We start from the raw sequence: 16156 nt of genomic DNA, 5'->3' as shown, positions 1-16156 counted from the left end.
CCTTCATTTTGAAGTTCTATGCTAATCCTCACCCTAAATGTGATATCGTATTTGTGGCAAGCTCAACTGGAGCTCCACTTGCCACATCTATTTGTGGCATAATTTTGAACGTTTTCAATTCCCAATGAACAGCATGATCTTGACCTTATCATTTGTTCAATTTGGTCGCTCTGATATTCTATTGGTAATAATATAGGAGATTTGATGACTCACCTTAACATTTCCAATCAAAATGGCAGGATAACTTAAGCAGGATGAAAAATAATTAAATAAGATGAGAAGAGTTCTCCAAGTGACTTTGCTAGCATATCCGTCCTTCATTTGGTAAACAACAGACAGAAATCCAAAACAAAAAGAGCCCCTTTACTTTACCGTATGTTCTCTATCAGGACAAACACAAAACTACGTGACACGTTCAATTCTAGATGATCAGTTCTCTGTATTGCATAAACATTAGAAGGTTCTCTGGAACAAGCATATATATATATATATATATATATATATATATATATACACGCAGCCTCTCTGCGCTTTAAAATGAATTAGCAACAAGAATAGCTTGTCTGCACCTTGCTTTAGCTTGTTCGAGTCTCTCAATCAACGTCTCTTCTTTCACTGCAGCTCTAACCATAGCCAAATCCATCTCCATCAGCTTCAGTACTCTAAAAAGTTCAGTAACCATCCTGTCATCAACTTTGCCTTCGTCCTTCAAAACTTCTGCTTCTTCTCTAGCTCTCTCTGCCACAATCTCTCCTGCTTTCGCTAACAGCGTAGTCGAGCCAAATTCCTTCCCCATTAGCTGCTCCAACTTCTCCAAGAAATCCATGATCACGTACCCTACTGGCTTTTCCAGCTTGATAGGCTTAGTCCTTTTCCACCCTATCTCAAGATTCGGTGGCTCGGGTTTAACAAGGCCACTTCTTGACCTTCTGTCCCGGATTATTTCCGATTTTCTTCTTTTCTCGATCGGGAATTTTTCTGGGGGGACGGTGGCTTCGGAGGCTGGGGCAGCGGGGAAGAACTCGTCTTCAGGTTCGTGAGCATTGGAGTCGTTGGAGCATTTGACTGAGTATTGTTTCGGGTGTGGTGTGGAATAATGAGAGGCTGCTAAGGATTTTGAGTTGGAAGAGCTTTGGTAATGGAAATAGTATGCATGACGGAGGAGCTGGATGACATTAGTAGCCATCGGAATTTGACAGTCAGCTAGTAGCAGGAGTAGCGTCTGTCTCTGTTGGGAAGATGATGATAAGGTTTGCTGTGTATTTTTTTGCTGATAAATTGCTTCAAATTACAGAATAGAAGTGGGGTTGGGGGTGGGGGCGGGAGGATAAATTCATTATGATAGGAGTGGACTGGTCAACTCTTGTATTACACAAAAAAAAAAAAAAAAAGAGGGTAAAAAACATTTTTTTTTATTAAAATAACATATTCTAACGAAGCAATTCATTTATTTAGCTTTTGCGTGGGCGTGGCAGATTTCTTGGTATTTGTTTTTTCGTTATTTTGTTTGTAGTAGTATTTTCCCTGTCTACTTAATAAAATTATAAACTTCTTCTTCACCAAATATCTTTATTAAGTACTCACTTAAAGTTAAAGCAGCTCTCTCTCTAGTTGTCTTTGGGTACTCGTAGGTGAAAAAAAACTGAGAAGCGTGAGTGAGATAGACAAACGTAAGTGGCTGGAAATCGAATAAATTGGGGAGACCATAAAGCAGAAACAATGGCGAAGATAGCACTGGGATGCGAACCGGTGGTGGGATCCTTAACTTCGTCGAAGAAGAAAGAGTACAGAGTCACCAACCGGCTCCAAGAAGGCAAACGCCCCTTATACGCCGTAGCTTTCAACTTCATTGATTCCCGTTACTTCAACGTCTTCGCCACCGTTGGCGGCAATCGCGTGCGTTGTTTCTCCCCAATAACTCCTCTCTCTGTCTCTTCCCCTCCTTCCCCACCGACCCTTTTCTTGTTTACTTCTAATTCTGCGTTTGTTTCCTTAACTACTACTATTAGTGATTGAGAAAACTGAGAAAAAATTTAAATAAAGGAAGATATTTTCTTGAATTTGTAGATAAATTTGTTAATGTGGATGCCAACTTCAAATTGGGTTGACAAAGATTGTAACTTTAGCTTTTTGCATTGTTCAGCTTTCCTTGAGCTGCCTTCGCCTCTAAAATGGCGAGTTTTTTTTTTTTTTTTTGGTTTTTGTCCATTATTTATGTTCACGTCGAATAAAGAGTCCATCTATCGTGAATATATGTTATTGCCTTGTTCCAATTTATCATTTACTGTTTAATGGGTTGGAGTACATATTGGGATTCTTGGTTTCCTTGCCAAAGCCCTTTGCTTAGCTGGCCTTTGTGATTCTCTTGATTCTGTTCGTTTGTTTATATTCAGGTGACTGTATACCAATGCTTGGAAGGGGGTGTTATTGCTGTGTTGCAATCTTACATTGATGAGGATGTAAGAACTTCGATTTTCCTCTAGGGCATTTCTAGTCTTGATAATTTTAGGTGAATGTGTATTCTTAAAGGGCTCTGGGTGCTTCCAAATGCTTTTTAGATCAGAAGGACGAATCCTTTTACACTGTCAGCTGGGCTTGCAATATTGATGGTGCGCCATTGCTAGTGGCTGGAGGAATCAATGGCATAATACGCGTTATTGATGCTGGTAATGAAAAAATCCACAAGGTATTTTTTCCATCTCTTGGTTCTCAGCCAGCTTAAGCAAAGAAATACAAGGCTAGCATACACTTCTTCCACACTCGCCATTAAATGTCTGCTTGGTTGGAGCCTCAACTCATTTTGACTCTTTCTCCTAATTAAATGTCTTCCTTTCTGCAGAGTTTTGTTGGTCATGGTGACTCAATAAATGAGATCAGGACACAGCCTTTGAAGCCATCTCTTGTGGTTTCTGCTAGCAAAGTTAGTGGAAAAACAATTATCTCATAGTTTGGCCATTTCTTTGCAACCATCTGAATAACCTTCTAGAAATTGTTGGAGATATTTGCTTTTGTCCTTTTCTCTATATGATCTATTAATAATCCACACTGTACCAGGATGAATCAGTGCGGCTGTGGAATGTTCATACAGGTATATGCATATTGATCTTTGCTGGTGCTGGAGGTCATCGAAATGAAGTCCTGAGTGTGGTAATGTTCATCATTATTGATTTATGCAACCTTCTCACTCCAGTTGTGCTTCTTAATTTCCATGAGTAGTAGTGATTTCATGCATGGTACTTTGCCACATTGGCATTATATGTTTCCATTCATGATGATTATTGTAGGATTTCCATCCTTCTGACATTTATCGGATTGCAAGCTGTGGAATGGATAACACTGTTAAAATTTGGTCAATGAAAGGTAAAGTACTGAATTTTTTTTTTCTGATTATTTTCTCAAATGAGAAGAGTTGCCTGGAATTCTCTGGGATATTGAGTGAGTTAATTTTCCATCCTTCTGACATATATCAGATTGCAAGCTGTGGAATGGATAACACTATCAAAATTTGGTCAGTGAAAGAAAAAGCACTGATTTTTTCTGATTATTTTCTCAAATAAGAAGAGTTGCCTGGAGTTCTCTAGGATGATGAATGAGTTGATTTTGTTGATTGTGCTCTTTCTTTGGTTCCTTTCCTTTTGGCCTCTTAAGCTGGTCTTCTTAAGCCCGAGGCTGGTATCATAAGCTGACCTCACACAAAGTAGTTGCTGCTGAATGTGAAGGCAGTCATACAACTAAACCGATCTTGGTTAAAATACTGACGAAAATTAGGATGGTGTTAACCTCATTGTATGAAGTTTTCTCTGCTGAGATGTCCTTGGCAGATTGTCTTGTTCAACTAAGAAAGTTAAGTAATATGTAATAGTATTTCAAATCATCTGGCATGTGAAACTGGGCCATGTTTACATGGTTCTTCTGCTGAAGTGTTGAACTTCCTAATCATCATTTAAATACCTTCGAGAGTACATCAAATTTTTTGTTTTGCAGCTTGCTGTAGCGCACACACACACCCCCCCCCCCCCCCCCCAACAACAAAAAAAAAATCTACTATATGCTCTGGAAGCATTTTTGTGTATCAACTTTTCTGGACATTCTTTCTCTGTTTTACTGTATGGCTAAACCTGTGTGTAGTCTTCATACTACTTATGATAATTGTTTTATGCATTTGGACAAATCTGATCTCAGTCATCTTGTAACATTAATGTCAGTCAAGCTCCCTTGCTCGATGACATAACCAAACTATTACCAATGTAACTTGAGGCCCTAGTTTAGGTAAGGCATTGTGCTTGACTTGCTGCAGAGTTCTGGACATATGTGGAGAAATCATTTACTTGGACAGATCTTCCTTCCAAATTCCCAACAAAATATGTACAATTCCCAGTAAGTAGCTGCTTTTTTTTTTTTTGTGGTTCTGCTTTATTACAAGAAAAATTCTTAGTGTTGTATCTGAAGTTGGCATTTGTCATTCCAGGTATTTATAGCTTCAGTGCATTCCAATTATGTTGACTGTAATCGGTGGCTTGGCGACTTTATCCTGTCTAAGGTGAATGACAAGAACTACTAGGGCATCATTTTCTCTTTTCCCACAGTTTGCGCACTTAGGCTCCCATGCCCACATAGTATCAAGGTACAGCACTAAGAGATGATCAATGTTTAGGCTCCGTGAGGCTAGTGGGACCTCATTTGCTGTTTAACAGAGGATTGATGTTCCCTTCCTTGTAGATTGATTCTTTGAGCTATATAATAATTTTTCAGCCCATCACATTGGAAATATTTTTTTTGCGCTTTTCAATTCAGCAGATAGTGTCATGTGCCCAAGAGTACCTTAAGACAAACTGTGCAAATTTCTTAAAGGTTGCTAGTTAATAGGTGTAACATAGTGCACATAGAAATTCATTGGTTACATTGGGTCTTTCTAAGTATACTTCTTTTCTGTCCAAATTTGATTTCTTTTACCTATTTTCTGCACTAAAATTATTCTCTCTACTTCCCTCTTCCTGTGGATATGTCCAGAGTGTAGACAACGAAATTGTCTTATGGGAACCTAAAATGAAAGAACATTCTCCGGGAGAGGTGAGTAGATTAGTATTGGGAATGTTGTTGGCTATGAATATGTTATCTGATTTTGTTCCTCGTATGCATGATGGTTATGAGCAGTAAATGAATTTCCTTTCAGGGTTCAGCTGATGTCCTTCAAAAGTATCCTGTTCCTGAGTGTGATATCTGGTTCATCAAGTTTTCCTGCGATTTCCATTACAAAGCAGCTGTTATAGGTGATATTAACTATGAAGAATCCAGAATGCTATTATCAAAACTTCTTCTGATTTTTAATTGTACATCTTTTTGCTAAACTATTATAGTTTCTAGCTGACTTGGTTTCCTTTTGTATGAATCTTAGCATGAGAGCCAAATAGCGATTATTCGTTGAGTTTCAGCTGAGGTTGTGTCAGAGATTCATCTTTCTGGTTTTTTTTGCAGGAAATCGGGAAGGGAAGATTTTTGTCTGGGATCTCCAATCGAGCCCCCCCGTCCTCATTGCAAGGTTGGTTACTTTCTGCAATCCCTTTCATCCTCCACGTGAGGCAGTGTGATTGCCAGCTTCAATTTTAATTTGGTGGATAGTTTATCTAACGTGCGTGCTCTGCTGACTCTTCAGGTTATCTCATGTTCAATCAAAATCTCCTATTAGGCAGACTGCTGTGTCCTTTGATGGAAGGTAAGCTCGGAACAGAAACACCTCGATCCAAGTTCTTCATCTTTTATGAGTTTAAAATAATTGTATACTTAAATGCTGCAGCACCATTCTCAGCTGCTGTGAGGATGGGACTATATGGCGCTGGGATGCTGTAGCAAATTCTTGAGTTACTGAGGTCCATTAACGCTGGTCTGATTGCAAAATAACTCTTTCTGAGATTCATTGATGCTGGTCTGATTGCAAAAACAGCTCTTGCTACGGCTTTCAGCGGGTGGGTTTGTTGTATGATACAAGGATCATCACGAGCCATAGTCTGAGATTTTGTTTGCTCAAGTTGATATAGGAGCTAAATTTTTAGGCTTCTGGCAGCTGTCATTTAAACTCGGTCTAATCGACATGTTGTACTCTAGTTGTTATGTTGATTTAATGTGGCCTTAGCAGATTAAAAATATCTGTTTATGTTGGTTTGGGAATGCATCATGAAGAACTTTCAGAATGCATAATTTTGGAAGCTGTGAAAATGGAAGTTTTGGTGTTCTAATCTTTTCCTGTACTAATTCGGTGCATCTTTTCCTTGCCAGGGGAAAAACTGGGGGCTAACCATACATAACTAACCATTCGGGAGATGGGTTTCATGTGTAATTTTTATTTATGAAGTTTCTTATGCCACCTTACGCAGGTTTACGCGGCTCCCATGTCCCAGTCGGGTTATGGGACCTTGCTTCCTTAGCCAGCGTTTAGCCTATTCACAAAAGGACCTGCAATTATTCATTGCGGACGGAAAATAAATAATAATGCAGCATCTGAAATTTTTTACATTGTGCAATAAGTTCTGACAGAAAGTTCTGACAGAACTAAAAGCTCTCAAAAACTTTTTATTTTGATATATCACTGAACTTTTACATGGAATTATCGTCCGAAGGCTAACGAAGTCCGCAAAATGCTCTTATTATACATGGCATCAAAGTAGTCTTTCTACAACAAAATTTCCTATTTCCAAATACAATATTTCAAACTGAAACTATGATTGCTTTAATACAATTGCCGGCAGATAGATAAACTCGATGTATTACTATGTATTAGAATATACACAAAAAAGAATGGCTTAAGAGTTGTGTCCGTTTCTTTCTCCATTTTGTACGGTATCGCAGGAGTTAAAGCAGATCAAATTTGAGTCCGCAACCGCATTAATAATTTCTGCATGCTCTCAAGTTTCTGACTCAATTTCTTAACATTACGTAGGTTTTCTGCTGAAAATTCTGGACTACCAATTTCAGAAGTAAGTGCAGCACATTTGGCCTGTGAATCCAAGACCATCTCCTCAAGAGAAGACAGCGTGGACTCCAAACATGAGTCACGAATTCCACCATTTGTATCCGATGACAAATTGAACCCAATACTGCTAGGACTGCTACCCCTGCTGAGCTTTTCTGGGGTGAAAATTCTGTCAAAGCCTTCGCTTCCTGCAACAATTAGTAAGGTGTTAATACTCTGGCTGGGTGTCTTATGTTTTGAGCATGGCAACCACGTGAAACCAATAAAGAAAAGGTTCAATTTGATATCATAAGATATCCAAAAAGGAAATCTGGAGGGGTGCATGTGCAAAGCAATACAACTTTCTTTTGATCATGTAGAATTCGCCCAGTTGGATACCTTTTAAGGGCTCCTACCTAGTCCCACAATGGACTAGAAAACGCAGGCAGCCTGATCACCGACAATCTGTAATTCATGCTGCAGGAATCGACTCTGCAAACCCGTTGAGTCTTCATTCTCTGTTCTATGCAAATAAGTTCTCCAAAATCTTTTTCCTTTTTAAGAATCTTTTGTTTCCTTTGGGTGCATAGTTAAAGTTAAACCCATAAGCTTAATTCATCATTTCTCAGTCAATATGTGTCTCAACTCCTCAGGATGTCATTTGTCCAGACCAAAAGAATGGTTACACTTTCAAGTTTACCCAAAAGTTTCTCTTCCACCTCTTTGTTTCCAGCAAAACTGGATCCTTCTGTGAATCTCTTTGCGATCAATTCAAAGTACAATTACGCATTTCCTTCCTTGATTAACTGAAAAGGGGAAGCATTACGCATTTCCAACTAAATCATACCTATCCATAGGGATGCATTACCCTACCATAAACAGAACTGTGATACTAAAAGCACGCCCAGTTGGATACATAAGCTTTGCATTGTGGGGGAAATGCTTCCAGCCCACTTTTATTTCCATTCTGAAGCTCAAGACTAACCTTGTAAATCTTACACAGCTCAGAGTCAGAATCATTCTTTATGGTTTCTTTGAAACTGGTGATTCTTCCCATATTTGGAATTCATGTTACTTGCCCCCTTTTTGGACCCAAACCCAACAGAGGAAGGGCAAGGGAAGTGAAAAAATAAAGGCAAAATATACCTACAAGAGGTCTCTTCAATAATTTCCAACACTAGCCAAAATCATAATATCCAGATTTTAACCCCAAAGAGAATAGCATCAATGAAATTAAAATATTTAGTAATGTAGTTATAAATTGTAATTTATGATATGTCATGCATATAGCATAAGATTACCTAAATTGCTTAGTTGACTGATTGCTGCAGGGCCAACAGATCCTTCTAGTTTAAGCACCCGCAGGATTCCAGCGGCTATTCTACCCATAGACTCAACTTCAGATTTGAACAAAAGAGCAAGGTAATGAAATTCATCTTTTGTGACAACTGCCTCAATCTAGCAAAGTCAAAAAACAAAAGTCATTACATGACAACCCAAGCCAAAGCAATAGCAATCACATAAAGGCTAAACCACTTTACCGGCTGTTTCACAGAGAACTTCAAATTATTTACCACCCACTGGGCTCCCCCATCATCATCATCTTGAGAAATTACTATATCAACTTCAGTATTTACTCCACATGTCTCAACAATTTGCTTATTCCCTACACCATTTTCCAGGCTGCCCATTTGAGATAGAGGCTTTAAGATCTGCAAGCCTTGTACACCAACCTGCAAGCATTTGCATACTACGTAAGGTAAATAAAGCCCCATACATGTGAATGATATATCTGATGCGGACAGATGCTGCCTCTAGCCTTTACCAGTAATTTTGAAATAAGATCAATGAGAAAGTTAGCAGAAGGAAGACACGATATGCCACCAAAATGGCTGGAAAGAACAAAAAATAAAGTTATATATAGGGGTCATGAACCATGTATGCTCAACGCATCAGGAAGTCAATTGCTTCTTCTATGGATGGGGAAACAATATGCGCATCCAAGAACTAAAGACAGAACAAGAAGTTGAATGATTGACTCACAAACAAATCAAATCTTAGCATCTTAAGGCCATATCTTCATGTCGTATTCTATTAGTTACATCTTTTTTCCAGATTGTCCTAAAATGTATGCAGACGATAAAAATAAATGGTAGTAAACGAGATTTCCCTCGCACACCATTTTACTGCTATATGATCTATTGCATTTGAACAAAATAATGAATCGCGTTATTACCGTTACCAACTCAACAGGATATTTCTGCTTTCCATGAAATTTTCTCTCATCATTCATTAAATGCTTTGGACTGCTTTTTGCTTTGACAAGCATGTTCTGGAAAGTCACATGCCAGCACATGTCCTCTCTGCTAGCATGTTCAGAATTGAACTGCCACCTCTCTGCTATCTCCTCTTCTCCTTCAACAGCAAATAACCAATCTGTCAATTCTATAAGTACATCCACATCATCTGGAGCACCCAATTGCAATGCAGTGTTCTGCTTTTCATCTTCAACATTTCCACCTTGAAAGATTAAGAAGTGAATAGGAGAAACTAAAATGATCAGCGATGTTCAAACTTGAATGTCATAAAATATATGCAGTTCAGCAGGAATTCAAAGCACAGAGGCAAGTTCAAGTCAACTGAAAAGCTTACTTTTTCTGCTATCTCTGAGCTCATCCACAATGGGTGATGCTTTAAAAATTTTTGACAATGGCCCCCCAGATAATTTTTCCAACCCTCTTGTGAGACCCTCTCCAGGACCACCATCTGGGCCCAGGATTCCAAATCTGTGAAGCAGAGCTTCAGCATAACTCATCCCTCCTCCAAGACGAACCCCAGCAATGCAAGCTGACACATTTAAACTATGACATTCCACATCGTGTGCATCATATGGAATCACATGGACTACATTTATATTCAAGAATGGAACCGAGACAGCACGTGAATTTTCATGCAAATTCTTCCGATTTTGCACCCAAAAGACAGCTCTAAGATGAGGGTAGCCATTTCCTGACATAGGACCTTTTTTATCAGATGCTAGCTTCAAGGCATTCTCATGTGGCAAGTTATTCTCAGTCTCTGCACAATCAACCTCAACACTCTCCCATCCTATGCTGGACGAAATCATTATGGCTCCACCCAAGGTTCTATGAGTAACTTTAATGAGCAAATCATCACCAGAAAACTGAACCAAAGGTGGTCCCAGACAGTCTCCAGAAGAAGATTCCAAAAATCTTAGCCGAAGGTCATTCAAGGCTACACTTAAAGCTGTGTCACCAGGAACCTTTTCAATTAGTGTTCCACCAAGAGACTCATTTGGAACTTCCATATTACGGTTTGTTTTCCCAACTACAGCCATCCTTTCACTTACCCTACCTAAGTATGCATAGAGATCTAGCACAAAAAATAATTGCTCAACTGAAGTATTGGACAGGAATTGCTGACAAGCAACTCCAACTCTCACAATACCTCCAGGGGGGGGAATATTCATTAAAGGCCTGCCATCCACAGTTCCCATTGCTGCTTCAAGGCAAGCACCTTTTAACTCAACACATCTCCACAAATGAGAAGACATTCCAGCTGAGTGACTGCTGGTTTCCAGAGATAAATTGATGAGACTAGCCCCACTTGTCCACTTTTTCTGGCTAGAGTCAATAGGCTGACCTTCCCAGAGACAAAAACATGCAGGATCTTTCTCCAGGTTTAATAGCCGAAGTACCAATGAGGGTGACTCAGAAAAGAACAAGTTTTCAATATGAAGGGTTGCCCCAGCAAAGGGACACCGGAAATCAGCAACACCACTTCTAGAATCATATTGTGGTTTCCCAATATCAAGAGGCACTGTGACATCCAAACCTTTGAGACTGAACAAGAGCGAATTAATTGAGAAATCTGGTAGAACAGATCCAGATTTTCCTATAACTCCGTCAGCTAAGAGAGAAGTTATTCTTAGACAGGATTCCTCCTGGAGGTAGACCTGAGGAAAAAAGGCAAAATTCTTAGAAACTGAGCTGTAAAAAAAAATTATGCTGCAAAGCTCTTCAAAAATATTAAGATACTAACCATCAGTGGCTGACAATCAATAACTGTCTGAGAAGCAAGTTTTGGTGGAGCTGGAGAGGGCTGGAGCTGAAGAGTATGGAGACATATCAGAGGTGGCCCAATGCTGAACTGCCATCGTTCATCTCCTAAAGGATATATTGGAGGGCAGAAGTTTTTACCTGTTTGACAATTGGTCTCAAAATAAGATAGATTCCTTAAGATCAATAGGCAAATATAGACAAACTTTCTCTGAAGAGAATATGCAGATAACAGTACCAAATTCTGGAATGTGCAGAATATCATCTGAAGCAGCCTGCATTGACGGCTGCACCAGAGTACATGGAGGACGTGAAAATGTATCTCTGTATTTCAGACAAATTTACAGATCAAGAGAACTTATAACTGTCAACTGAACTTGAAATAGTCACAATAACATATCAATTTCAAGGTAAAAGGAGCACGCCCCAATTTTACTACTGATCATCTCGCCAAGCACTAGTTCTAAGCACTAATTCCACAGTGGACTAACCCTCATGAAATACATGCAACGAATTGTTTTTCATCCAAAATCTCTTGGACACATTAATTATGGTTTATTGACTTTGGCGAAGCATCATAGCTGACGTTCATGAAAAGGCTTAGCATAATTGTCTGATAGACAACAAAAGGTAAGGGTATAAACAGATGGATAGTGTACCTTTAATAACAGAAACCCCAATTGAACACCATGATCTTTTTTTTTTTTAACACACAGAGGAGAAGTACCACAGAAAGCAATCGCTTACATTTTGTGTAAATTAAGCACAAGAACTAGGTCATGGAATTATCCATAGTTTTATTGTTATAAACTGAGATTATTTAAGTATAATGAAGCAGAACAATTATGCAAGACTTAACACAAGAAGAAAAATTTGCCGTGAGAATTTCAACTCCATTTTCATTTTGCATTTAACACGAAGAAAAATTTGGCCTCTTTTCACCACTACCCTCATAGGGAAGACCAAGAACGTAGAGTATGTATGCCATCTTTACCTCTACTCCACTGTAAACAAGATTTTTCCTACAAGTAGTAGGCCCAATGACAGAATAACCATATCATACTAAAACAGCAGCCTGTTCTTGTTTCTTATATGTCATAAATGGCAGTTTAAGCCTATCCTCAGCTGAATGCCTATTTGATATATGGTTAAATGACATTTGTTGATTCATAACACAACAAATTGGTACAAAAATTCTGAAACATCAAATAGAATAAGCGACTAAATTTAACACAGCTGATGAATAATAAAATCACACAAAAATGAAAGAATTGAGGACTTTCAGTATCTGATTGCTGGCCACCTTGCACATATTAGGTCTATATGTACTACTGACCTCAGAAATAATCCAGCAATCATTACTCTGGTCAAGCATTTACTATTTTCTCCATCAGAAATGCTAGCCTGCAGTTCAAAGTAATATCTCATATTGCCTTTAAAGAAATAACTACTGAAAAAGAAGTGAATACAACTTACAGGAAATTCATGTGCGTTGAATGCGCAATGATCAATGAATTCATGACCGACTGGAAAAAAAAGAAAAGTTTCACAAGTAGAACATACCCGGGAGAAGAAGAGAGACTGCATTAGGAGTTCAAGCTGGAACTCTGCAAGTGAAATTGAAACCTCTTAAGGTCACTGCAGCATAAAAACTGCTTTCACAGAAAAAATCATATGTATCATCGAAGAATGAACTTCCATGTGGAAGGAACTAACCAACATCTTTTACACAGAGAAATATATGGTCAACGATTATACAGACAAGAGAACGCCCTGCCGATTCCATAGATCGCTGCAGAGAGAAAGAGAGAGATTATTAGGCAATTCTGGAAATAGTTTACTGGATGCTCCAAACAGTTCCGCTGTTTCTATTACCAATTGTAGACTATGGCAATTAATGCAACGAAAAAGTAGATGCAATTACTTGTGCATTTGGATTTACATCCCCTCTGTTTAAACAGACATACAATCCTGAGAAGAAGCGGAGAAGAGCTCGTAAACCTGGTAACAGCACAGAATACAAGAACATTGGCAAGACCATCCAGAGAGTGTAAAAGACATATCCAAAAGCACAAAAGAAGTTCAACATTCTACTTGCCTGGTTCACTCAAAGCAGGACACACAACTTCAGTAATGTGCAATTGAACCTCAAGCCCCAGTGGGCTATTGAGTTCTGTCCTCTGGATTGTTATCTGATCGTAGTTATCAAAAGTCACAAATATTTTGAAGAAAAAAGTAAACATGACAAGGACACAAAAACAAGTGTTTTTTCGTCAAAGCAGAAGTCAAATGCAAAGTTCTTTTATAACTAAATGAAGCATAAATTCACATTACATGGGCCTCTCCTGATATTCCTTCAATAAATCGTTCCCCACCAAAGAACACTCGTTTTGCGCCATCTTCATCTTTCCTACTGGACCCCTCCTGAGAGCATGCTAAATGAGCATCCGAGAACATATCAGGATGAGGCAGGAGGTCAATAGATAGAGATTCCCACTCAAGTTTCTGCCAAAAGGCAAAAAGAACATCAGTTTAATATCCTGCTCTAGTAAGAAAGGAGGGACACAGGCATACACATCTTGTTCAAGCAAATAGTCAAATGTGATACAGACAACTGGCTAAGTATATATATCCAATAATTGAAGGAACAGCCACCAATGAAAAGAGACCAAAAGGAAAGCAAAAATCTTTACTGAAGAAGGAGACTGTTACCTTGAAGACATAAATGGATCCCTTGTTAATGGAAAAGTCTCGTGCTTCTTTAAGATTTACAACCTGTTACAGGATCTTGATTTAGTAAAGAATTGTGTCTCGTCATTAGAAGCATCCCTAATATAGTTGGTTTCAGAAGCCAGACCTGCCAGTTTTCGTTGGTTGTATAGAGCAGAAGGTTGCGGAAGGTGATTGACGCCATGGGGGATGCCCTGGTTAGATAAGAGGATATTATAAATACTTGAAACAAATTTCTGATCCATTGTAGCTTTATGCTGCTGTGCTTTCAAATCGTCACTCAAATAAACTAAAGGATTTATCTCAATTTAATGGATTCTTGCATAGAGAGAAGAGCTCCAGTTACTAAAGGAAGACAGTTGCATACATGATAAACAACCAAAGGACATGAAAATTAATGATGAAAACAAATGCGCCATCCGAACAATTTCTACAATATCTGAAAATTAGAGTGAAAAAGACTACAAGAAGTTCAAGGAACAGCCAAATGCAGCACATCAGAATGAAGTTTTAGGCCACAGGTTCAAATAATCAAGGGGTAGTTGGGGAACCGCTCTTTATCCCACATACAAGGAGGGTTACTGCAGACCATAAGCGAAAAGGACCCTCTGTTGGAAAGTTGGAAGAGAATCTTTGGTTCAAGAAATAAGAGCAGAGCATAATACACAGTTGAAATCTCATAATGTAGTCTATCATTTAAGAAAACAAGAGTGGGCAGAAATTGCCATGGATACTTGAACCATATACCACCAAAAGCAAATGAGTCAACTTGCATTATGCAAAGAGGTCAGAATTTGATAAAGGACCTTGAAACATAAGAGGTTATCCTAACTGTCATACTCAAAACAACACATATACATCAACTGAAGCGACAATTGCTATGAATTTAAATCATGTAGGATATTCAGAAAGGTTCTGATAAATACCAAGTAGCTCCACCTTGGCGTCTAGCACCCCCATGAGTTTCAAGCAGAAGGTTCACAGTACGCACTTCCAGCGTCATTCCATCAGCGATCTGTTCATCACAGAGGATCAATAACAGGAAGCTGAAGCTAACACAGAGAAGAAGCAGAATCGTACAAAACATCTGGGAACAGTAAACTCAGAAAATAGACAGCAGAATAAAACAAAGAGACTAACCTTGTCAGCAAATCCATAACCACTGCCCTTTGCAGCACTGGCAGATGTTTGAGCACTGCACGGCGAAGATTTTAACAAATAAACAACTAGGACCTTAATGACAATCTAAAGCAACCACCTTTAAAGAAAGTTAAGTTTATTGAGCCTAGCTATTTACCTGCTTGAGCTCGTAGGTGCATCTATGTCATCATTCTCCTCCAGAACCAAATCAAGCCTATCAATTTGCACCACAATGGGTTCTATTTGCACATTGCTCACAGAAGGAAGCTTCAAAACCGGAAAAAATAAGAAGAACAACGTAATCAGAAGCAGCAAAAGACTGTCAGTGCAAAGCATTTCAGCATTTTCTGCATAATAAAAAGCAAAATCCTCGGTCAAAAATCACTATTAAAAATCTTTTTCCCGGATTGCAGCTCAAAATTTCAGACGAAACGATTGCAATCAGAATATGAAATTTACAAATTGATTGCTTACAACAATCTCCAACTTTCCAACTTTTGCCGTGGTGACATTCAATGCTGGTGGTAATCCAACACTCGCATGCAGAGCATCTCCGTTAATATCTACCAAGATTACCCCAAAAAAAGGAAAAAAAAAAAAAAACGTTCAATTCACCAAATGAGGTCTCTAAATTCAGCAGTGAATACGAAAAACCAACTATAACCAGACCAAAAGGACATGTACCTAAATTGGAAAGTTGTACCGTCCGTCCTTGCAATTTAAACTGATCTCTGGAAAATGATTTAAGCCAATACTTCAAAGTATACTCCAAAGCTCGAGCCAGTATCGACTCCATTTCCGATATCTTCTAGCCTTCCAGGCAGTCTAGAAGAACTTTAGCAAAGCTAATCTGGAAACTTCTCAATCCGCCGGCTACAGCAGTGATGGCGTTGGCGGAGGTGGATCAGGTCACCTTGATGGATAGTTCAGGTGAATGGGAAAAAAATGGAGGAGGAGAGGGGACTGAGTTGGTTCGCACGTGCGGGAGGGGTTATTAGGCAAATGTCACGTGAGTGACATTCTGTGGGGCCTACTAACTTTCGGCGAGATTGATCATTGGCCTTTGAACGGTATCAGAATTCAGATAGCGAGTGGACGGTGGGTGATGCGGGAGGAAGCAGTGGGGAATTGATGGCGGGTGCATATGATTGGAAATCGGAGTATTGGATCTCGGGATTGCGCATTGTCAGGTTTACGGACAGTGCTATGGTGGCGGGAGTGTCAGGAGAGGGTTTGTCGGCATCTTTAGTACATCTTCTCG

The 16156-nt window shown here is 39.1% G+C and overlaps 3 protein-coding genes across 5 annotated transcripts; 1 reads left to right on the top strand and 2 right to left on the bottom strand.

Annotated features, from left to right (window-relative positions):
* Positions 1-265: 265 nt before the first annotated feature.
* LOC113689739 (protein CHLORORESPIRATORY REDUCTION 41, chloroplastic) lies at positions 266-1186 on the bottom strand. Its single transcript, XM_027207498.2, has one exon. It carries the CDS (start codon positions 1184-1186, stop codon positions 533-535), a length of 654 nt encoding a protein of 217 aa, XP_027063299.2. The 3' UTR covers positions 266-532.
* LOC113689738 (polycomb group protein FIE1) lies at positions 1111-6235 on the top strand. Of its 2 annotated transcripts, XM_072049255.1 has the most exons (14): positions 1111-1250; positions 1612-1896; positions 2394-2459; positions 2564-2686; positions 2840-2920; positions 3055-3147; positions 3285-3360; positions 4298-4377; positions 4469-4540; positions 5011-5070; positions 5174-5270; positions 5476-5539; positions 5654-5713; positions 5795-6235. In XM_072049255.1, exons 2-14 carry the CDS (start codon positions 1720-1722, stop codon positions 5856-5858), a joined length of 1113 nt encoding a protein of 370 aa, XP_071905356.1. In that variant the 5' UTR covers positions 1111-1250; positions 1612-1719; the 3' UTR covers positions 5859-6235. The 2 variants fall into 2 exon arrangements, with proteins under 2 accessions (XP_071905356.1, XP_027063298.1); XM_027207497.2 differs by lacking the exon at positions 1111-1250 and having other exon boundaries at positions 1432-1896.
* A 389-nt stretch (positions 6236-6624) lies between these two features.
* LOC113690300 (uncharacterized) lies at positions 6625-16156 on the bottom strand. Of its 2 annotated transcripts, XR_011814562.1 has the most exons (21): positions 15580-16156; positions 15370-15458; positions 15053-15162; positions 14896-14950; positions 14682-14770; positions 13883-13949; positions 13738-13800; positions 13360-13530; positions 13124-13217; positions 12950-13026; positions 12742-12817; positions 12589-12632; positions 12362-12429; positions 11264-11349; positions 11009-11166; positions 9599-10922; positions 9183-9466; positions 8488-8679; positions 8248-8404; positions 7346-7752; positions 6917-7155 (listed from the first exon to the last, which is right to left on the bottom strand). XR_011814562.1 is itself a non-coding variant. In XM_027208138.2 (20 exons), exons 1-20 carry the CDS (start codon positions 15689-15691, stop codon positions 6857-6859), a joined length of 3615 nt encoding a protein of 1204 aa, XP_027063939.2. In that variant the 5' UTR covers positions 15692-16154; the 3' UTR covers positions 6625-6856. The 2 variants fall into 2 exon arrangements, 1 of the variants encoding a protein (XP_027063939.2); XM_027208138.2 differs by lacking the exon at positions 7346-7752 and having other exon boundaries at positions 6625-7155; positions 15580-16154.

The sequence above is a fragment of the Coffea arabica genome, chromosome 5e, assembly GCF_036785885.1.
Source record: "Coffea arabica cultivar ET-39 chromosome 5e, Coffea Arabica ET-39 HiFi, whole genome shotgun sequence".
NCBI lineage: Eukaryota > Viridiplantae > Streptophyta > Magnoliopsida > Gentianales > Rubiaceae > Coffea > Coffea arabica.
This window is presented reverse-complemented; position numbering and strand designations above follow the sequence as displayed.